The sequence below is a fragment of the Homalodisca vitripennis genome, chromosome 8, assembly GCF_021130785.1.
Source record: "Homalodisca vitripennis isolate AUS2020 chromosome 8, UT_GWSS_2.1, whole genome shotgun sequence".
NCBI classification, from domain to species: Eukaryota; Metazoa; Arthropoda; class Insecta; order Hemiptera; family Cicadellidae; genus Homalodisca; species Homalodisca vitripennis.
In genome coordinates this window covers 94,461,874-94,485,497 of record NC_060214.1, presented here as the reverse complement: position 1 = coordinate 94,485,497, position 23,624 = coordinate 94,461,874, and the positions used below count along the sequence as shown (strand labels likewise).

General features: G+C 33.2%; 2 protein-coding genes across 8 annotated transcripts in view; one reads left to right on the top strand and one right to left on the bottom strand.

The window, feature by feature from the left end:
- LOC124367763 overlaps positions 1-8,208 on the bottom strand; it is a 67,807-nt gene extending 59,599 nt beyond the window's left edge. The window contains exon 1 of the mRNA XM_046824864.1: positions 8,163-8,208. Within this exon, the coding sequence (XP_046680820.1) occupies positions 8,163-8,193 (31 nt within the window). The 5' untranslated portion in view covers positions 8,194-8,208. The remainder of the gene's footprint in view (positions 1-8,162) is intronic.
- LOC124367761 (protein retinal degeneration B) overlaps positions 345-23,624 on the top strand; it is a 227,013-nt gene continuing 203,733 nt past the window's right edge. For all 7 annotated transcript variants that reach the window (XR_006922928.1, XR_006922930.1, XR_006922929.1 and 4 more), the window contains exon 1: positions 345-726. The gene's annotated coding sequence lies outside the window, so the exon portion shown is untranslated. The remainder of the gene's footprint in view (positions 727-23,624) is intronic.

The window sequence follows — 23,624 nt, the reverse complement described above, 5'->3', positions numbered from 1 at the left end:
TAAAATGTATTTTTATACCGATAACCAAAAACAGCAGTTTTGAAGAATTGTTCCGAAATGTCTTGTTGTTTTATATTTGTTATTTGTACAGTTTTAAAAAGTTCAGTAAGCCAAAGATAAATATTATGACATTTATTTCCTTGTAATGACATTAAAACCTAATTATAATTGTTTCATTAGTTAATGAGTTACTTATATACCAATACTAAAGATTTGGCGACCGTATAATTTTTATAGCTGTCGTTGTTGTGAATGGAAATTGAAGTCTGCTACCATTTTTTTAGAACAGCTGATAACCAGATGTTACTGGAGTTTTGGTATTGGTGTGTTTTTGACAACTTCTGCTAACTTATCATGTTATTGAACGGATCAGAGTATCAGACGGGCTTAGTTTACTCACAGTAGTATTGAGAGTGAAATGTGATGGTAATTCTGTCTGAGAATGACTGTTATGTGAAACTGTACATAGCTACCAATAAAGTTGCAGTATATTTTGAGAGATAGAAAAAAAATTACCAAAGTGGCTGTTTAGTTTTATAAAGGTTGTTCATAATTTATTACAGTTGAATTTGAGTTAATTATACATAAATATATGTTATAATGTTATTTTACGATTATAGTGTAAGGCCTATCAGTATAGAAAGTTCTCAGTGTAAATGGTGATGACTACTCTTCAAGACTAGGAGGTGGTACTTGCCAACACTGTTATCAGACCATCATATTTAGGTAAGATAAAAAATATTCTTGTATTATTTTAGGTTGAGTTACTTTTCAATAGAAGATAACTGAGTGTTTTAAGAATGCTTTTGAGTAGGCATCTAATAGATCTAAGTAATCAAATAATAGTGTAGGCAACTAATGGTTAATAATATACTTATAGAAACACTGTACTGGCTAGGAAATATTAAATGTGAAATATAATACAATCGATATATTGTCAAATATTGACATACCACTTAGAAGGTTTAGCAATACAATAAATTGGAAGTAATTGTACACGATAACTTGTATTTTTCAACAAAGTACAATTTTAATAGGCCTAGGCCTATTAAGAAAAGTTACGCACAATGCACTTACATGGATAACTCTCTAGTCAAATCAAAAGTCACCTGATATTTGTTGATAATCAACTAAAAGTAACTTTATTGTGAGGTCAAGTACAATGCACGGTATCAATTTACAATAACGTGACCATGGAAAGGTATGTTCATTTTTTTTTCCTGAAAATTACAATTTTTCCTGAAAACAATAGTGAAGAAAAAATTCGTCGGCAACGAAAATCAAAGGAGTTACGATTTTTTTGAAATCCTTTGAAAACTCTGTTTTTGACAGTACCTCTGGCAATTTTACTGAAATGATGCTGACTAGTACGTTAATCCTGTCAACGATGCCTGCCCGCTGCGCAGTGCTGCGCACTGCTTGCTCTTTTAGAAAAAAAATTAACTCGAGCTTGCAAAAGTCGAATCCCAGATCACGTGATGCCCCTGATCCTTAACCCTCCAAGTGTTGTTCGACAAAATTTTGTCGGTTATTTTCCATCCTTAACGCAATAATGCCCGAAAGGCATCAATATAATACAATAATATACTTTCCCCCCAGTTTCAAATTCAAATTCAAATCTTTTTATTGCATAAGGTACACAGAAGTACGAGTACATCGCAATCGTACATGCACCTGTGATAATAATACTTGGCTATAAATGCCCAACCCATGAAAAAAGTCCATTTTTCATGGTCACGGTATTGTAAATAAATACCCAATGCACTTAACGGATAATGAGAGGTAAATCAAAAGTCACTTGGTATTTGTTGATAATGGACAAAAAGTAACCTTATTGCGATTTCAAACATGCCACCAAGCCACACTTTCATCCTTGATCGTACTCTGCCCACATCAGTCATATACCTTCAAATCAGATACCACAAGTGTGCAAGACTTGAGTAGGCTTAATAGTGCATGCACTCCTCTATCACCTGGTTCAAGGGTATGCATGATCTGTGATTGATTTAAATCAAAAAAGATCAGATCTTTTATTGCTCGTAAGAATTGCACATTGTATGCCAACTTTATAATTTATTCTAAATTTTAAACACCCACACCATATTACCACCACCTCCAAACTTACATCATTGTTCATACATTCAAATCTCATTCATCCTTCACCAATCTCAACCCACTTCCAGTGCTGGAGTCAGTCATCGAAATTGGGCGGTCTCCCAGTTAAACACCAGAAACTCGTCAATGGTGTAGAATGCATTTGACACCAGAAAGCGCTCCAAATTAATTTTTGATGCCTTGGGTGTTTGGGCATTTTTCATAGAATTGCGCAATCTGTTGATGAAATGAACACCTGCCTGTGAAGGCAAGTGCTTATAAACCACTGTTCTGTGTCTTCCAGTACACGTTAGTTATCTCTGCCTCGTGTCTCATACCCATATATGTTACGTCCCCTGGTTAAAGCACATTTAGACACACAAAATAAAGTTGTTTCCAAAATGTAGAGACTAGGCAAAGTCAAGAGTTGTAAATTTGTTAATGCTGTCCTGCACGACTCTGAAATTCAACATTGCGTTAATACGAAACGCTTTTTTTGCAATTTGAACACCCTTAGGAAATGATTGCTTGCACAGGCCTCCACACCAACACTCCATAGGAAAGGTGGGGGTGAATTAGCGCATAATATGCCACAATCAATACCTGACTAGGACAAGCTATTATCGGGCCAAGGAACTCAAAACATATATTCCTGAGGACAGTTTGGTGCACACTTGGTCGATGTGATTATTCCACGTCAACCCTAGATTGAGGAGTATTCAAAAGAATTTTGAGGAGTACTCCAAGGTTTGAAGGTTGAGGCTGTTGAAGTATTGAACACAAAATTGTTGAGATGGACAAAGGTTTGTTGCTCCAAACCTTCTTGTACGTTATCTTTAAAACAGAGAGTCGTGTCATCAGCACACTGTACGATTTTACCGTGCACAGCAATGAACATACGTCGTTGACGTATCTCTGAAACAGAGAGTCGTGTCATCAACATTCTGTACGATTTTACCATGCACAGCGATTAATGTACGTTGTTGACATATAACAGGAAAAGGATTCAAATACCCTGAGGAACTCAATAACTCAGTTGAATTGGTTTGAGATCTGAACCACTTGAGCTATGACTTAAAAATAATGATCTAAGCCATAAGAGTGGCTGGCACCATGCCATGAGATTCTAGTTTGTCAAGCAGTATTTCATGGTCAACATAGTTGAATGCTCTAGAAAGGTCAATGAACACACTTTCCCAATTTGTGCAATTGTGTGCATTCATTGCGCTTTAATCAAGAGTGTCATGGATTTCTGCAAGCTATGTTTTCAGTACTTGCTCAGAATGCGCATATACCCTCAAATTTGGAACCACAATTGTATGAGTTTTTAGCAGGCTTAATTCCACAGGCATTCCTGTTAACCTGATTTGAGAATATGTGCGATATGTGTGAAATTGATGCACTTATGACACTTCTATTGACACTCTTCTTACAGTTTGCGTTGTGCCCAAGATGGCTACATATTGTAGCAGCTGACTGTGTTAAAAAACATATTAGGCCTATTAATCTTTCTGGAATAATGAGAGGGATGGAATTTTTTTATCAGGTCTACAATTGTTAACATAGCAACACACATTTAGCAAACCAAATTATCGATTAGAAATACCTAAACTACTGAATACAGTAACATTCTAATGTAGTTATTCACAATTAATTACAGAGTTGTTTTATGCATTGTAAAAATACTAGCATGTACCGTGGCTTTGCCCTCAATTCCTCTGCATTGCATCTTACATTCCATGTATTTGATTGAATAGTTTCAATGCATTACAGTTGCACTCGAACTATTTTACACTAATGTGATTAAACCCCAAAATCCAAGTTTTTCTAAAAGCATTTATGATTGAATACATTGGATAGAAAAATGAACACAATATTCTTTGACAATTTTAAGTAATAAAAAATTGCATTTAGTAACTTATTGCACTCATACACATATGCACATGCACTATTTGATTCACATAATGGGTTGAAAATCAACATTTAAGGGCTGCAAGTATAATATTTTTAAACAAATACTAGTTCCTTAGGGAAAGACAGTAAGATGTATTATTGATTGAATTGGAACAACATGAAAGGGCGAGAATTCTATAGTAATCTTCCAGCAGAATCGTGAACTAAGATTGACAAGAATTTGAAGAAAGAACTGAGAGAATCGCTTCTTAATAGACCAACAAGGGATCTCCTAGACTTATTTGAGAAAGATGCACACAGGTGCTAAACTAGATCAAGATTTGAAGTATTTTTTATCAATTTTTCAGCAATAATATATTGATCTTGTAGTGATACCATCACAATGATACGTCTCAAGGACGTAGCCAGCGAGGGGGTCAAAGGGGTCCGGACCCCCCCCACATTTTCAATTACTATTTTAGTAAACGATCATTATAATTTAAATAATTCAGTATTACTGACATTTACTGCTGAAAGATCGTTCTCAACAAAGAAACGGGTCAAGAACTTTCTAAGGAACAAAATGGGGCCTTACTCTCTGTCCACTACAGGAAATATTAGTTGTCTGGACCCCCCAAAAGGTTTCCCTGGCTACATTGACTAGTCTTGAAGATTATCTTAGTAAAGAATTATTTATATCTGATCTTTGCAGATTATTTATGTTTTGACAGAACATTGTATGTACCGGTATAACAATGTGTACCTCTTTGAGGTAACTTCGACTTCCTACTATGAGATCTCAATCATATAATTAGTTCGTTGTGTTTTCCTCAAGAAATTTTTGACTTTAGTGGTGATCCCTGATTTACTGAGATAGCTGTTTTATCATTCTCACTCCAGAGATTTGTTTGAGAGAGGCAACCATTTACATCTGTAGCCCTTGAACACACTGCTTGCACACTAGGATCGTCTACAGTCATTCAAATAACATGAACTTTTCAGCAAGAGTTCCTAAACATTGAAAAAGAAATTACTTAAAGTGATTGTTTCAATATGCTTCCTAATACTAAATATAGAATGTAGTTAGTTCTAATAGTTATTGTTCAACTAATTGAAAAATAAAACAAAATAACATATTTGTTTTATTTTTATTAATTTTTATTGTCTTAAAGTATTAACATTACGATGCACACATGTTTATTATTTTATCAGCGCCACGCCAACACGCCCTTGGAATTTCTCTGGTTATACAACCTCGACTAGCCAAACACTCAAGCACATCTTTTACTTTTGCCACAAACAGATAATGACTCTCAGTATTTAACGGTACCGGTAATAGTTGTATGGGGAGAGGGAATTCCATGATCTATCTGTAAGCCATCTGTTTCTGTTTTCTGACATGTATGTAATTGTTGGAAAATAAATATTTATTTATTCATTACGTAGAAAGAGGTTGATTAAACTTTGCAGTTTTATGCAGCAAAATTGGTAATATATACAAGTTTCTTCTCTTCTATGGGTATATATTTTTCTATGAGTCATATTATCAGTTTATGGAATACTAGCAATTACCTGCGACTTCGCACACAATTTTGTAGGTTTCGTACCTGTATGAGCACTTCTGGTTCGAGTTAATTATGTTTCCGACGCCAATGTTGAATTTGCCTTCTTCCCACGGTCAAGAATAATGTTAATTTACTCCGGTCTTAGTATTTTTTATTCCAAAACTTCTTTTGCCTTTTTCCCGATGAAGAAAATAAATATCTCTAAGAAGACTACTTTTGTCCATAGTTGATTTTGTTTTGTTTCCCGATGAAGAAAATATATGCCACAGATCAGAGAATCCTAATTATTTCAGATGGGTTTTACTGATGTTTTTTAAATTTTACAGAGGATAAATTGGTGCATTAGGTCAAAAGAAAAGTCCAGCGAAATTTCATCTAGCATAGTTCTTGTCGACTGCTTGAAATGGAGTCTTTGGAGTTAGTTAAATTCTGACCTTCTTATGTTTTAGAACATAAGGTGGATTTGTAGTTATCTGATCGCTTAAATCTAAAACTGAAAAATTATGCCTTCTCTTTAGACAATTCACTCACTATAAATGAGACGCCCCAGGGCATTGCTGAACGACCCTCCCTAGGCGCTTCACTAATCTAGACTTACCGTCCATCCTCATACTCCGCCGACCACGTACATCTTCTTCATTGTTCATCTACTTGTTAGCGACTTGACTCTATTAACTACAGGGAAATGGTAGGGAACTGGGTAGGGAATGGTTCAGCACTGTACCATTCTCCCCCAGCACTAAAGTGTATGCTGTAATACATTGATTATATTGTACGATGAACAAGTCGCTGAGCCATTGTTCTGTTAGTAAAATCCTGCTTTAACAATAATTCTCGTTCTTACAGGCCGAGAGTAAGGGATATTTAACTTATGCTCCAGTATTAAATATTTATGCTCGTTTACACTGGTAAATAAAGAGAACTTGCGCAATTTATTGATGTCGCACAATATGAACTAGGATAAACGATTTAATCGCGATTACTGTCTGTAGAGTCACAGATCGCGTTACACTCCTCCCCCCCCCCCCAGCACACACCATTGAGGAGAGTCAATGCAAAATCTGTTCACAGTAATATCTCGGCAATTTTTAGAAATATCGACAACTCCTTTCCAATTTTCGCGCAGAGCTGTCCTGTACTGGTAGTGATACAGCTCGCGCGAGAACTCTTCCGCACATCTAGACTAGCAACTTTTACCCTAGGACACAAACCTTGCAAAGTTTCTTGCCAGTGTAAACGCAGCTTCATACAATCACAACTGTCCATACAGAAAATAGTATTATATATGCCTTCCAGGCACCTCAGGAATGACAAGGGAGATAAGGACAGAAATGTAACTGACACGGCAAATCTCCAACTGTTTGGGAAACACTTATCTTTCTGATTCCGATAAGAAATATGAAGTAGGATTATCTCTACATAAAAATGAACATTAAAAGTGTTTTAATGCGTTATCAAACAAAAGGTAATCAATTTTGGCTGATTAAATTGCAGCTAAACTTGGTTATAAAGAATTGTTTTATTTTGAGCCGCGTTCTTTACGTTAATGAAGACTGCCTTTTGCCTAACAAAAATAATTTTGGATGGGAATACCCTATGATCAATCTTTTACGTGTAAACATAATGCAATGAAACTTAAATTGAACGTAATTACGTGTTACAATTTATTTTAAGACTGTGACAACTTATTCAGGTTTATACAGGGCGAGGCTGACCACCCATGCGGGTTGTACTATATAGCATTGTAAAACGCCCCAAAATGCCCCAATTTGGTGAGTAGGGGAGCTCTTTTTTAGGAATTTTCAGGTGTAAACGTGGATTATGTGATAAATCAGTTGAAAGGTCCATTTACAGTTACCATTATGGCGCAAACAAACATTAATTATCTTTAATTGTATTCAAAGCGTGTACTAGAACGATTTGAAGTTGGCCTTTAAAATGAAGTACTGTATAACTAAATATAGACCAGCACCAAATTTGTTATCCCAACCTTACTATTGAGCTTTTCTGTAAGTCGAACTGTGTTAGGGTCACTTTTCATTGGATTTTAAAAAATAAAAAAGTGCTTAACCTAAAAATACAAAAAACCTTGGAACTCAAAAACGTTCTTTTATTATTAAATTTAATAAGTTGTATATCAAATAACAGGTCTTTTTAAAAGAAACATTTTGTTTATATGTTATCGTTTAAAAATGGTAGTTAATTAATATAGCTATGTATTTCGGTTTATGAAAATAACAAATTAGTTTTAAATACATTATAAGTTGGCCTGACAAAAATTCATGACACAATATTTGTTTATTAAAATCCATTTTATTTGTACTAAAGTTTTATATATATATATATATATATATATATATATATATATATATATATATATACTCTTCGAAGTACTTTAAAGTGTACACAAAAACAGAAACAAAAATTCAGTGCTCATGTTTAATTTTCAAGTTGACACAACCCTTCATCAGAACACACTGAGTTAAAACATATAAACAGAACTCAAACCAAAAACAAAAGACATAACCAAAATATATATATATAATATATATATAAATAATATTATATTATCAACTATAAAATGTTAGCATTGAAATACTCATGACTTACTGTTCAGCCCAGTTGATACGTACGTATACATTGAGAACCAACAGTCGTAGTCTGCATTGTACGACTAATTGTGGCTCTTGGCTTGTGTTCGTGTCTTGTTTTAGTCTAATTAATTTACCCTGTCGTGTCTGCAGCGTTATGCGTGCCGTGTCATTTACTAGATTGTTGCGTTTCCCAGCGGTCACGTGGTTTGAATAATCAATGTGACACAGTAACTTAGTGTTCCATTCAACCTCTTGACAACAAAGTACATGGAACTAAAATTTCTTGTCCACCTGTTGATTGTGATATGTAATCGGGACAGTTTTAAAACAGACATTTTAAGCCGTAATCCTAAACGGTTTTGGGGCGTTTTGTATAGTACTTAACATAATTTTATAATAGGTGTACTCCATTACCGAGCAAAGTCCGAAATTTCGGAAGTTTGTTTACCGATGAATTGAAAATCCACATGGCCGTTATTTGTAGGCATCGGATTAAGAACGTTAAAGTTAAGAACGATTAAGTTCATTCTTTTACACATAATGTCTTACAGTAATATTCTTTCAGTAACTGATCTATGTAAGCTAGTATACTTATGCCGCGTTTGTAATAAATGATGAAAGTACTCATAAAGTAATTTTTTTTGTTATATAAAATAATGCGCCTGGCACCTGTGCCGTATTTGTAATACAGGGTGTTCAGTAAAAGTATTCCCATACTTTGGGCTTTTGCTCTACACATAAAAATGAGCAAAGAAGTTCATATGATAGTATGTCCTAAAACATGCTAGCTTAAATTTCGCTGAATTGTTTTGAACTAATGCGCCAATTCCAGCACTAAATGTTTTAAAATACAAAAAACATTTTATTATAAATTTAAAGACTGAAATAAAACCCATCTTAGTTCATTTTTGACAGAAGCAGTCTTTTCTGATCTGTGATGTATATATTTTTATCGGAAAACAATGTATAATCAAGTATGGAAGTAAATTACTAAGAGCAAAGTAAATTGTAATGGCCTTGAATATAAACCTTTTCATGTATTTTCTTGATCGTGGCAACAAGGCAAACAACATAGGCGTCGGATATATAATTCACTCGAACCAGCAGTGCTCATACACGTGCAACGTCTGCTAAATTGCGTGCACAGCAGCAGGTAACTAACTGCTAGCAGTGCAGATATAGGAGGCAATGGAGTCTAATTCTTACTTTACATTTAGGAGCTGTTATGAAACGTTCTATCTTTTGACAAAAGTACACTTCTCAGATGTTTATGTGCACATATATTTTCTTGGTCAGGAGAGGCAAAATCAGCTATGGAACAAAAAAATACTAACATCGAGTAAATTAAAATTACTATAAATATACATGTTAAACATTTCTTAATCGTGGGAATAAGTCAAACTTAACATTGGCGTCGGAAATATAATTCACTCCAACCAGAAGTGCTGATACAGGTGCAAAACCTACGAAATTAGGTGAGAAGCTGCGTGTAACTGCTAGTAACGAATAAAATTAACAGAAGTATTTGAAGTTCGTTTGGAAAAGTGACGGTATATTATTTATAGACTAATCTATATACATGAAAATGAAATGTTATTTGTTGTTAAGCACATCACCTGATTACGGATGAACTTTATTATGTTTTGTTTATGAAATGTTCGTAATGATCGAAAACAGGTTTTCATGGAAAGAATGATCAGAAAAGTTTAAAATATATGTATATTCCAGAGTTCTCACTAAATTTTTAGCGTATCTGGAGTAGCAGTGTACTGAAAAAGCAATGACAATAAATATGAGGCGTGTTAAAAAATATCGACTTTATAATTTCCGTGGTATATATATATATATATATATATATATATATATATATATATATATATATATATATATTTGATGTGTTTTGTTATGTTGTTTTGACCTGAAGAAGCGTAATGCGAAATATAGTTAATTAATATTAACATGTTGGCCTTTTTCTACATACATACATACATATATATATATATTCGTTTTTAGTTTTTTGGTGCGTTATGTTGGTGCACATATTTCTGACTATGTCAACAAGTTCGGCTATCTATAACTACTAACCAGTAGTGACTTTAAAAATAAACTTTATCATTAATCTGTTGTGTACGAAAACCAAGTTGCCACAATTATTGTTGCTAGTGTGGTTATTACTTTGTGGATTGATTTTGTACTGCGTTAGTTCTAGGTGTTTAACAAAATAAAGGAAGTACGTGAAGTGTTTTAATAAAATACGAGGTAAGAGGTTTGGCCTCATCCTAAATCCTGCTGTGTAAAACTGCATACACAACCTACTTCCTCTCCCCTTTCTACGCATAACAAAAACTATGTAAAACTTTTAAGAAGTTTGAAGATGTGGTGGTTACGATTGGATATTTATTACAAAAATAAAAATTTGTACATTGAAAAATCACTATTAAGGGTCATATAACTAGAAAGCAAGTTAGATTTTTTTTATATCAAACAGCCTCTGCAACAGATAAAAAACTCGTGGTACATATGAAAAGTTGCTCAAATTTCAATAGTAAGCTACCAATTAACAATTACAGTACCAACCCAAGTACGCAGTGTTAAATGACTATGATCGAGAGATTGGAGTGAGTAGTCGATACCGCCTTAAGGTTAGGACACACATAAACCGCACCGTGCCCGACACGTGAGTCGGCCGATTGTCGGTGCGGGCTCGGCTCGGTTACCCGTGAGGCCACACATGTCCGTATGCAGTCCGAGCGCAACAATCTCACTGTTTGTACTAGAGCATGTTTCTTTTCAATTCGAAGTGACAGATACTTAAAAAATATTCGGAAGATTAAGTATTGCTTGAGAAAATTGTTAATATCATTGTTGTTATTTTTGTTAATCGCCTGTGGTGAATGAAACATTGTAATGGTAACAGTTAAAGCTTTGTACAATCAGCTAGTATGTAAAAATTTGTAAATATCATTATCTTGGTTATATATTTTTTATCCCTATAATTCTTGTTTCATTGTGTTTCATTGCAGTGAATTTCGGTCAAATACACTATAAACAGTATATTTAGTGTTTTTTGTATTAAACCCAAAGAGCTATAGTGTGATGCCAGAGAGTTTGCCATGTTGCAAGCCCTTTTATAATATAATTTTGTAAAACATAGTAAATATTTGTAAAATATATACTGGAGAACTTACAAAAAAACAGATTTTACAAAATGTTTTTTTATAGCTCCGAGGACAAATAATTTATTGCCAGAATTAGTCAAAAATAGTAGAAACATTAAATATATTTTTCTAAAGAAATTAGAGTATGGTTGATCGGTCAAAATGATATTGAGTATTTGTTTAAGATAATACATTAGTGTTAACCATACACTAATGTATTATAATAGGTCTTGTCTGCTAAGTTTATAATAATATTTAAATAGACACGTTAGTGCATTACAAAATAATTATTTATAATATAATATTTAATGTTACATGTATAAAGCCTGATATTTGAATTGTAAATCATGCATAAATCCTTTGTATTTAATACAACACAATAGTTATACTAAATTTAAACTTTGAAACGTAATATTACATTATTTACTACATAAGCTACAATAACTCATTTTTATCATTTCATTCTTGCTCGTTTCCGCTATTTTTATATTTTACCCTTTTTTTGTATATAGTATGCCCAACACAGGCACAGCCTTATGGGGTACCTAAATTTCCCTTATTTTGTAAATCTATTGGCCTAATTATTAGTTTAAAAAAAGAAAGAAAAACCTATAAGGATGTAACCTACTTTTTATATTACTGCTATTGTAAATACGTTATGTCATAGTATTTATTTAGTATCAAGCACTGGCAATAATATTTATTTGTAGTATTCAGTTTGTTATTTTGGGGAAATAAATTATTTCTTATTATTATTTATTTTAACATGGGGTTTTCTTGCTTGAAAATCTTATTGTAAATAAAATATATTTTTATTTAATGAAGTGAAAAGAATAAAAAATAAAAATGTCATAGAAACATTCTAAATATGACCTTAAAAATACCGGAATAAATTTATCAAGTAACTTCAATACATCAAAAACAAATAGATTTTTGTGCAAATAATTACATGCTTGTTATTTATTAATTAATGAAAAATGTTTATAGATTTTTCATAATTCGAATTTAGTTGTTAAAATCACTTAATGTACAACAATGGTTTTCAAATTTGTTGTAATTTTAGCACAATAAACAAAATATGACTAGTTTACTCTACGGTAAGAAAATGTAATACTTCTATAAATAAATATGATTTTATATACGCGAACACAGGATGTAGAGTTAGTTAGGCTATACTAAATAATTCAATAAAATAGAACGTGTAGACTACTTAAATAGTTTTAAAAAGAAGAAACGCAACAGTAAACAACATATGATGCCGCTCGTAGACCGCACCGTGCCCGTCAAAATTCAAACTAAACATATCGGTGACGGTGCGGGCACGGTGCGGCCACGACGGTCTGGTGTCGGTGCGGACATGTGTGGACTTGGCAGGTTGAAAACTGCGCTGCAATTCTTTCACCGTATGACGGCCAGCATACGGCCGACTGACGTGTCGGGCACGGTGCGGTTATGTGTGTCCCAACCTTTAAGGTTGGGACACACATAACCGCACCGTGCCCGACACGTGAGTCGGGCCGAGTGTCGGTGCGGGCTCGGCTCGGTTACCGTGAGGCCACACATGTCCGTATGCAGTCCGAACGCAACAATCTCACTGTTTGTACTAGAGCATGTTTCTTTTGAATTTCGAAGTGACAGGCACTTAAAGAATATTCGGAAGATTAAAGTATTGATTGTGATAATTGTTAATTTCATTGTTGTTATTTTTTATTAATCGCTGTGGTGAATGAAAATTGCAATGCTACAGAAAAGCTTTGTACAATCAGCTAGTATGTAAAATTTGTAAATATCATTATCTTGGTTATATTTTTTTATCCCTAAAATTCTTGTTCATTGTGTTTCATTGGAGTGAATTTCGGTTAAAATACACTATAAACAGTAATATTTGGTTTTTTTTATTAAACCCAGAGCTATAGTGTGATGCCAGAGAGTTTGCCATGTTGCAAGCCCGTTTATAATAATTTGTAAAACATAGTAAATATTTTGTAAAATATATACTGGAGAACATACAAAAAAACACATTTTACAAAAAATTTTTTCTTTTTAGCTCCGAGGACATATAATTTATTTCCAGAATTAGTCAAAAATAGTTTAGAAACATAAATATATTTTCTAAAAAAAATTAGAGTACGATTGATCGGACAAATTGATATTGAGTATATGTTTAAGATAATAAATTAGTGTATGGTTAGTCTTGTCTGCTAAGTTATAATAATATTTAATAGACTCGTTAGAGCATTATAAAATAATTATTTATAATATATAATATTTAATGTTATATGTTTAAATCCTAATATTTATAATTGTAAATCGTGCATAAATCCTTTTTATTTAATACAGCACAATAGTTATACTAAATTTAAACTTTGAACGTAATAGTACATTATTTACTACATGAGCTACAATAACTCATTTTTATCATTTCATTCTTGCTAGTTTCCGCTATTTTTATTTTTTACCCTTTTGTATATAGTATCCCCAACACAAACACAGCCTTATGGGGTACCTAAAATTCCCTTATTTTCTAAATCTATTGGGCCTAATTATTAGTTAAAGAAAAGAAAAACCTAAAAGGATGTAACCTACTTTTTATATTTTATTACTCTAAGTACATAAATTTGAAATAAAGTAAGTAGAAAATTGTACAACGTTGTTACATTTTGTTTTGTATTATGTTATTTTCTGATATTGAAAAATACGTTATGTCATAGTATTATTTATTATTAAGCACTGGCAATACAGTATTTATTTGTAATATTCAGTTTGTTATTACCGGGAAATAAATTATTTATTATTATTTATTTTTAACATGGGGTTTTCTTGCTTGAAAATCTTATTGTAAATATACAATATTTTTATTTTTACATTACTGCAGTGAAAAGAATAAAAAATAAAAATGTCATAGAAACATTCTAAATATGACCCTTACAAAATACCGGAATAAATTTATCAAGTAACTTCAATACATCAAAGAAAAATAGATTTTTTAGCAGATAATTACATGCATGTTATTTTTTAATTAATGAAAAATGTATATAGATTTTTCATAATTCGAATTTAGTTGTTTAAAAATCACCTAATGTACAACATGGTTTTCAAATTTGTTGTAATAAGAAAATATGCACAACAAGAAAATATGACTAGTTTACTCTAAGGTAAGAAAATGTAATACTTTTATCAATAAATATGATTTTGTACGCGAACACAAGATGTTAGAGTTAGTAGGCTATACTAAATAATTCAATAAAAATAGAACGTGTAGACTACGTAAACAACATATGATACCGCTCGTAGGACCGCACCGTGCCCGTCAAAATTCAAACTCCACATATCGGTGACGGTGCGGGCACGGTGCGGCCACGACGGTCTGGTGTCGGTGCGGACATGTGTGGACTTGCTGGTTGAAAACTGCGCTGCAATTCTTTCACCGTATGACGGCCAGCATACGGCCGACTGACGTGTCGGGCGCGGTGCGGTTATGTGTGTCCCAACCTGAGTGTCTGATTCCTCTCTTTGATGCAGGGGCACACTGCTGAAGTTTGTGTAGACTGTCTAATTTTGGTTAAAGGGGGAGGGGGGTCAGTACGGCAAAAAAAAATTTCAATTTTTGTTAGGTTTAAATTTTAATATTTTAGGTTATTTTCTGAATAGTTTGTTGCAAAATTTATTAAAATCCGGTGTCGGAAACTATTTTAATTTAATTTTTAAATATATACTACACATCGAACGTTTTAGGTAATCAGGGAAACTTAGGTATTTATTATAGTACTACTATTTTATCTTGCTATGCAATGATTTAGCTTTAGCAGCTGGTAGATCTGATTTGTTTTGCGAGATAGCAAAATAGGTTACAGCTGTTGTTGGTTAGCGGAAATAAGTGTGTTTTGTTTACACTGTATTAAACAAAACAATTCTTTCTTGTGTTGATTGTTGAATACTGCGTTATTTGTTTGAAGTGGGCGTTATATTTTCATAATACCTAGAAGTACATGAATCTTTAAGAAAAGAAAAAGTTTATATTGCAAAAAGAGAGTGTGTGTACAATTTTACAGCAGATGTAATGCTGAATTTTTAGAACTTCAGTTAGAAGAAAATGAAATCACTGCTAGGCCTATACCTAATCATAATGATCCTGATGATGTTTTCGGTACCTCTAAAGTTATGCTAGGTAATATTTCAGAAAACTATTTGATACAGAGCCTGCCTTAGTGAATGAAATAGTTAATTTCAGCCATTTGATGGACGTTACTTCTGAAATAGCAGCGTGTAAAAAATGTAACGAAACCATCGAATTTAAAATAGTTAATCGCTTAGGCCTGTTCTTTCCATAAAACCTTTCATGTACAGGGTGTAAAGAAAAGAAACATTGGTTCCATATGAAAATTCTTTTCTTTACCGAATAGACTTCAGAACAAGAAATTATACGAAACAAATGTATGATCAGTGTATAACATGAGGCCACTATTGGCAGAGGCCAGACGGCTGCCGCTATTTTATGTGGTGTACTAAATTTGCCCACTCCTCTTTCACGGTTCTTCAAGTACACAGAACTGTTAGGATCTTCAGCTGAAGATGTCTGTTTTAAAATTATGAAGGAGGCTGTAGAAGAAGCAGGATCATTGAAAGAAGGTGGAAGGGATTTGACTGTTGCCTCAGACGGCACATGGCAGAAGCGAGGCCGTACTTCGCAGAATGGTGTCATCACTGCAACAGCTGTGGATACCGGTAAGGTAATCGACGCAGAAATATTGTCAAAGCATTGTCGTTGTAGACAGGATTATTTGAAAACATAGTGATAAGTGCAGTGCAAACTATCAGGGAGTAAAGTGGAAGTATGGAAGTAGTCGGAGCTCATGCGATATGCATCGGTCATTGCCAGCTTATAACGTTCGAAATGTTGAATACCTAGGCGGTGGGGATTCTAAAGGTTTTGGTAGTGTTTTGGAAAGTAAGCCTTATGGCAATGAGGTTACATTGAAGAAATTAGGGTGCATTGGACACGTGCAGAAGCGCATGGGAACCCGTCTTAAGAATTTGAAGCTGAAAGAGGGAAAAGCCAAACAAACGGACGGAAACACGGTGGTTGGAATAGACTAACTGAAGCTGCCATATCATCTGTTCAAAAATACTATGATCTAGTAATACTAGTAATTAGAGAGATGCAGCAACCAGTATGGGCAGAATACCATAACTTTTGGTCAAGCAACGCCGATACTCAACACGGGCTTTGTCCAAAAGGAAGCGATAGTTGTGCAAGTACCAAAAGGCCATGACTTTAAAAGAACCGTACGGCCACTCAAAACATTTCCATCTCCCTCCAGTCATCACGAATAAGATGAAAACTATTTTTACAGACCTGAGTTCACCTGACTTGTTTAGAAAATGTCTCGATGGTAGATCGCAGAATCCAAATGAGTCTGTGAACCAAATAATTTGGACTCGCCTCCCAAAAAACGTCTTCGTAGACATACATACTCTACACCTAGGAGTGTATGACGCAATAAATTCCTTCAACAAAGGAAATATTGCAAGATGCATAGTTTTAAAACACCTAGGAGTGATAGTTGGACATAACCTTTGTGAAGCAATGAAAAAGCTGGATATTACTAGTTTACAAGAAGCCCAGCGCATGGTTTCCGATATAGCAAAAAAAGCTAGGCAAGCTCTGTCAAGTGAGCTAGGCAAGACCAGTGAGAAGAGTTAGAGGATCCTGATAACTCCAATTATGGAGCAGGATGTTGTAACACTTGTTATAGGTTAGAGAACTCACTTATAAGCCTATGCACGGTCTTTATCTACGATTTTCTGGAATTTAACTATTTTCCCATATACCTTTTTTTCTCTGGAACTACTCATCAGATTAGGATGAAAATTACAGTTGTAATTTTATCTAGTAGACACATTTTAAGCACAAGACATTAAAAAAGATAAAAAATGTGTAAAAAATATAGTTTTGTTAAAAATATTAATATCATATTAAAATCTTTTCCGCTCTAACTATTAAGGAATGCCCTTATAATATTGTCCTAAAGTTTGATTATGGCAGGCCAAGGAGTTCCTGAGAAAAAGGTACACAAAGTTTCATAAATTAGCGTTAAAAGGATAGGCTGTACCGAACTCCCTGCAGTCGGTAATTAAAACTAATTTATACATTTATACAGAGAACTCTATGGCGTTTAAACATTTTATATTCAACATTTTTTATCCAATAAATAATGATTTTACTTTAAAACCGTTGAAGCTTAATTTAAAAACTATTTGTTAAAATTGCTTACAGGTGTTTGACAATCATTAAATAGTTCATTAAATTGTTAAAGATTGCATAAACAAGAAGTGCATAAACACAGCGAATTGGTCCATATTGAAATATCGTATCATCGTCTATTTCCACGTCAATCACTTTTCTCTCCGGTATATGAAAGGTCAAGTATTAGGCATTCTTGGCACAGGGTGTTGGCAAAGCTCGATAACCTTGGGCCTCACTACTCTAGGCTTTACTACTCTAGACAGACCACCTGTATACTGTAAGTTGCCGCTGGTAGAGAACAATAAACATATTAATGCTTTAAACCACGAGAAACACACATTTTCTTAAGAGAATGTATGTTGTGAGTTAGCGTTGTACAATCCGATCTATTTAGATTTAGTTATAAAAGGATAGTTATAAATTTAAAACAAACACTCCAATAATCTTCTTTTTTTATTTCTGTTAAAAAAAACAAAGGAAATTGCGTTATTCATTGGCTACAAAACTGACATGATGACAATATGATAAACAATAAAAAGAAAATTATTGAAAGAAATTCTAGAACACCTCTCTATCAAATCAAATGTAAAGAACCTGAAAATGGATATATGTTTCCTACAACAATTTATCTACATATATTACTATGAATTTATTAAAATATGCCAATATTAATGTATCTACAAATTCCAAAATTAAATTAAAGCATATATTAGGAAATCCCAGGAATAAACTAAATGAAGAAGAAAAATCTGGAATTTATCAAATTAATTGTAACAATTGTGATTTAAAATGCATTGGCCAAACAAAAAGAAGGTTAACAAAGAGAGCTAAGGAACATAGAGCATGTTTAAAATACTATCAAGAAGAAAGATCAGCCATGGCGAAACATGCACTTCAAACTGGACACTCTTTTTCAAATGCAAAATTATTAAAAGAAGTCCAAAATAAAAAATTCTTGATGCATATGAAACAATTTTTACAAAGAAGAATAAAAATAATCTAGTAAATAACGAACCTGGGCCTTCTCAAAATTCACGGTTACTTAATTGATCTAACTAAATATCAACTTTATTTTTTATATATACATATTGACCTGTCATAGAATATTATACCCTTGTATTTTTAATGACATATGTTTTTATTTAGTACAAAATTGTTTATATAATTATTGTAACCACTTTTATTCAGTTATGTGGGTCTGATGGTGTGCTCCTTGAGCACGAAAGGCCTCACAAAAATAAAAAAGTATATTATTTGTTTTAAATTTATAACTAATTCCAATAAGAACAGAGCTTCTAGAATGTTGTGTAAAGTTTGTTATTTGCGATGGACTTGAAAGGATAATAGGATTCCAAACCTTTTTCGATCGTTATAAGTTACAATAGATCGCTATGTATTGAGGATTGAATATACCCTGTTTTTCCAGTGCCAAAACCCTAAATACTCGTAATATATTATGATAAAAATACCCTGAGTAATAAATTAGGGATTTTTTATATCTCAGAAAGAGGGCGAATTTCGTTCCACTAAATGTGGTGGTACTCTGTTACAACATGAAACTAAGGAAGTGGGTAATTCCGTGGCAACTGTACCAAGGTTTTGCAAAATCTAAAGTGATGAAATAAATTAACTGTGTCGATTTTACATGGAATGGCCCTAGTATCCGAAATCTTATTACTTAATCTGCATAATAATGATATCTAGTACAAACAAAATATAAAATAGTAGTGGATAATACTTTAACATAATTAGATTGTAGTGCACTTATTCACAAAATTGTCACTGTGTAAAATAAATCACCTGTTGTGTAAACTGTATAAATAAACTATTTTACTAATTTAAATGATTTAATAATGTTTTCTTGTTTACTAAAATCTTTTTCGAATAAGAATTTTAAATAGAAACACTGTTAACTCGTTGAACATCTCGCATAAATACTACTCAATACGTTACTAGTAGTTAACTCGTTACTCAGTCATGTGCGAGTTAAAGACGTTTTATTTTTGCGTGCCTTTGACCAGTAGGCTCAGTCAGTTTTAAAGGGTGATCTGTGTTTGTGGCTGAACTTTAACGAAGCATCACTCGTGGGGCTGCAAAATTTTGTTTCTGCCAATCCGTCTGCCGGTATGGACGATATCTTGAAAACGAACTGACCTATGAACTCGAAATTTTGCATGAAACTATACAGTGTCATCGAAAAATAATGCCTAGATTTAATAAAATTATAACATCAAAACCTTTCATGTTAAATGAGTAATTCTTTCACTGGACGATAACTGGTGAACGCAAGTTTTGTTTTTAGTTCGTCTGATTGTGTTTCCCTGTCTTTGTGATGCGCAGGCAAGCTGCGCAATCGTCAAGGTCGGCCGGCCACAGACGCGCCGCCGCTCAGTACGATGTTGACCGTGCAACAAAAAGCACAGTGCGTGATTTGGTACACGGAGTCAAAGTCAATTGTCAGTGTACAGCGGCTCTTTCGGAGAACATATCCGGGTCAAACAGCACCTGATAACAAAGCTATCGTTCGATGGTTTAACCAGTTTAGGGAAACAGGGACCGTCGGCAAAAAATCTAGACCAGGCCGACCAAGAACATCAGAAGAGAATGTTGAGCGTATCAGGCAATCTTGTGTTAGGAGCCCAAAAAATCCATTGCTCGACGAAGTCTTCAACTAAACATTCCAAAAACAACAATACAAAATGTACTGCACAAACGGCTAAGACTTCGTGCGTATAAAATTCAGATAAAACAGCAAATAAAACCTACCGACCGCCCTAAACGAACTGAATTTGCAAGTTTTATGTTAAATGAAATTGATGATAATCCAAATTGTATTTCTATATAAGAAAAACTTAGTTTGTGGCGAGTGCCACTATAGATTTGAAATTGGCGCGTAAGCTATCATCAGTGGCCGCGAACACGACAACCTTGATTATGGATCCATAATCTGAAGGACGATAGTCAGCTGGGCTGATCAATGGTTTAACAATGGCTGCCCCTACTGTCTGGATTACTTAAGGACAGGATCTGTTAGGCATATTACTGCCAACGATAGGCAAGCGGAGAGCGGATATTGTGTAGACTGTAGAGTAGTGTATGTAGATCGTTGAAGCCCCAAGTATCATAGTTCTGAATCGTATCTAAAATATCAGTTTACGATATTCTCATCTAAGCTGGTTACGTTTAAAAATAGAGAAAATCGAATGGTGGATCCACGGTAGATAATTAGTCCTCTGGAAAGGTGCCCTCCACCCACGAGGTTGCAGGTTTGATTATGGTACATGTCGCTCCACGTGATTTGGCTGAGCGTTAGCAAATGTTTTACAATTATCTGTTGGGTAACTATGACGGCAACAGAACATAGCAAAATCAATAAATTTGTAACAAAACGTATCCATTGTCATTTTATGGTCACTCGGTGTACAGACCTATTATTTAAACAGTGATATAAAATACAATTTAATGAATCAAAATGTGAACTTTACAAGTGGCAAGATATTTCGAGAAAGATTACATTTAATGCACGAAACTTCTATTTTTACATACACAAGAATGAGTTTTAAGGAATTTAAGGAGGAGAGTCCATTGTACCAAGGAAATTCGTTTCGCGTCGTAGGTTGTCACAATTTCCTTTTTATTTGCCCGGGATGTAAGAATAGTTTTACGATATGGTTGTCTGTCATTCTATCTGTCAATCATGAAGTTGATAACATAATAGCGTTTAATGTATCAACACGAAGTTTTTAAACTTATTGATGTCGATAGATAGCTATTTTAAGTTGATAAGATAGTAGCGTTTATTATTTTAACAAGACGTTTATAAACTTATTAACGTCGATAGATAGCGGTTTGAAGTTGATAATATAGTAGCGTTTATTGTATTAACACCACGTTTTTACACTTATTAACGTCGATATATAGCTGTTTGAAGTTGATAATATAGTAGCGTTTATTGTATTAACACGACGTTTTTACACTTATTAACGTCGATATATAGCGGTTTGAAGTTGATAATATAGTAGCGTTTATTGTATTAACACGACGTTTTTACACTTATTAACGTCGATATATAGTTGTTTGAAGTTGATAATATTATAGCGTTTATTGTATTAACACGACGTTTTTAAACTTATTGACGTTGATAGATACCTGTTTGAAGTTGATAATATAGTAGCGTTTATTGTATTAACACCACGTTTTTACACTTATTAACGTCGATATATAGCTGTTTGAAGTTGATAATATTATAGCGTTTATTGTATTAACACGACGTTTTTAAACTTATTGACGTTGATATATAGCTGTTTGAAGTTGATAATATTATAGCGTTTATTGTATTAACACGACGTTTTTAAACTTATTGACGTTGATAGATACCTGTTTGAAGTTGATAATATAGTAGCGTTTATTGTATTAACACCACGTTTTTACACTTATTGACGTTGATATATAGCTGTTTGAAGTTGATAATATTATAGTGTTTATTGTATTAACGTCGATATATAGCTGTTTGAAGTTGATAAAAATATAGCGTTTATTGTATTAACACGACGTTTTTAAACTTATTGACGTTGATATATAGCTGTTTGAAGTTGATAATATTATAGCGTTTATTGTATTAACACGAAATTTTGAAACTTATTGACGTCGATATATAGCTGTTTCAAGTTTATAATATATTAGCGTTTATGAGTACTATTGACAGTTTTGATTAAATTAAATGTTAATATTAATAGTCAACATCAAGTTTCGAAATCTTTATGTCATTTTCTTCAGGTTTCAAATACTTAAACATTAGGTTAAGCAAACTACACAACCACATGACAATGAACAAACAAAGTAAAGAATAACAAAACTTCGACAGTAAATTGTTAAATTTTGTGTGCTTGACCTCATGTTTTTAGATTTGAACCTGAAGAAGAGAGTGGGTTCAAGTTGTCGAAACGTTGCATTCTTGTATAAATCTCATACCGATGGCGAAAGTCCAGAATCCTATCGTCTTTTCAATCTACCAATCGTTAATAATTAGCTTAATTATTTAAAAAAAACATACATAAGTTTATATTTTTTTGACTGCATTAAAAAATAGGTGTGATAAAAAAGGGGAAAAATGTGTTTCTATGATTTACAGGCATACTTGTTTAAAACAAATCGGAAAAATGATGGCGTCCAAGGAATTGTTAAATGTGCGATGATGCAAATGGTTGGCTCTGATGGTAAATCGTTCCGGCTTAGTCGTAAACAGTTGTTTAATTTTGTGATAACCGAAATATTATTAATTTATTCGAATGGGATTTACGTATAAATACTAATTGAATCGAAAACTATTCGAGACAATTAATCAATCAAATTGTTCTCTACAAAATGCCGTGAACATGTTATATTATCTGTATGTTCATAAATAACAGAGTTGTGATTTTTAACTGTAAACTGCCGCCATATTGAAACGAAATACATTCGAGGTTAACGAACTTAGTCAAGATATTTATAAGATCAATTGTTGCACTCGTTTCATCTTACTTATCGCAAGTACAAGGCTTGGTCGTTGAATATTTCTTTATTTTTTGCGATTATCTCGTATATCTAAAAACACCGTTCCTGATTAAAACAATTGTTGGTTACAAAATGTTAAAGAAATTTCATAAGCATTGTAGAACACTTTTTTTAATTTGAATGGTCGAAACTCAAACATTTGTAAGGAAGATCTGAAACGGTTGTGATTTATTTAAAGTAAAATTGAAATGTTAAACATTAAACATCCTCCCAAAAGTAGTGCATTCAATTCAAAACAAAGCGATCCAGACACGGCAGAAATTCTTGGCTGAGTACTTACTCACGTAGATATTTCCCTTTTCAAGACTTTCTTGAAACTTATTCATTTTAGCCAAAACACGCGATTCAAATTTCTTCCATTTACGTACTCCAACCAATATAATATTCAAATATTAATATTAATATAATATTCCAACCAATTCGTATATTTCAAAGTTTAGTTTTCCTAATAGATTTTTTTTTTGTGACCAAAATTGATTTTTACAATCGAAAACTAAAAAATCCCTAATTTCTTACGTCC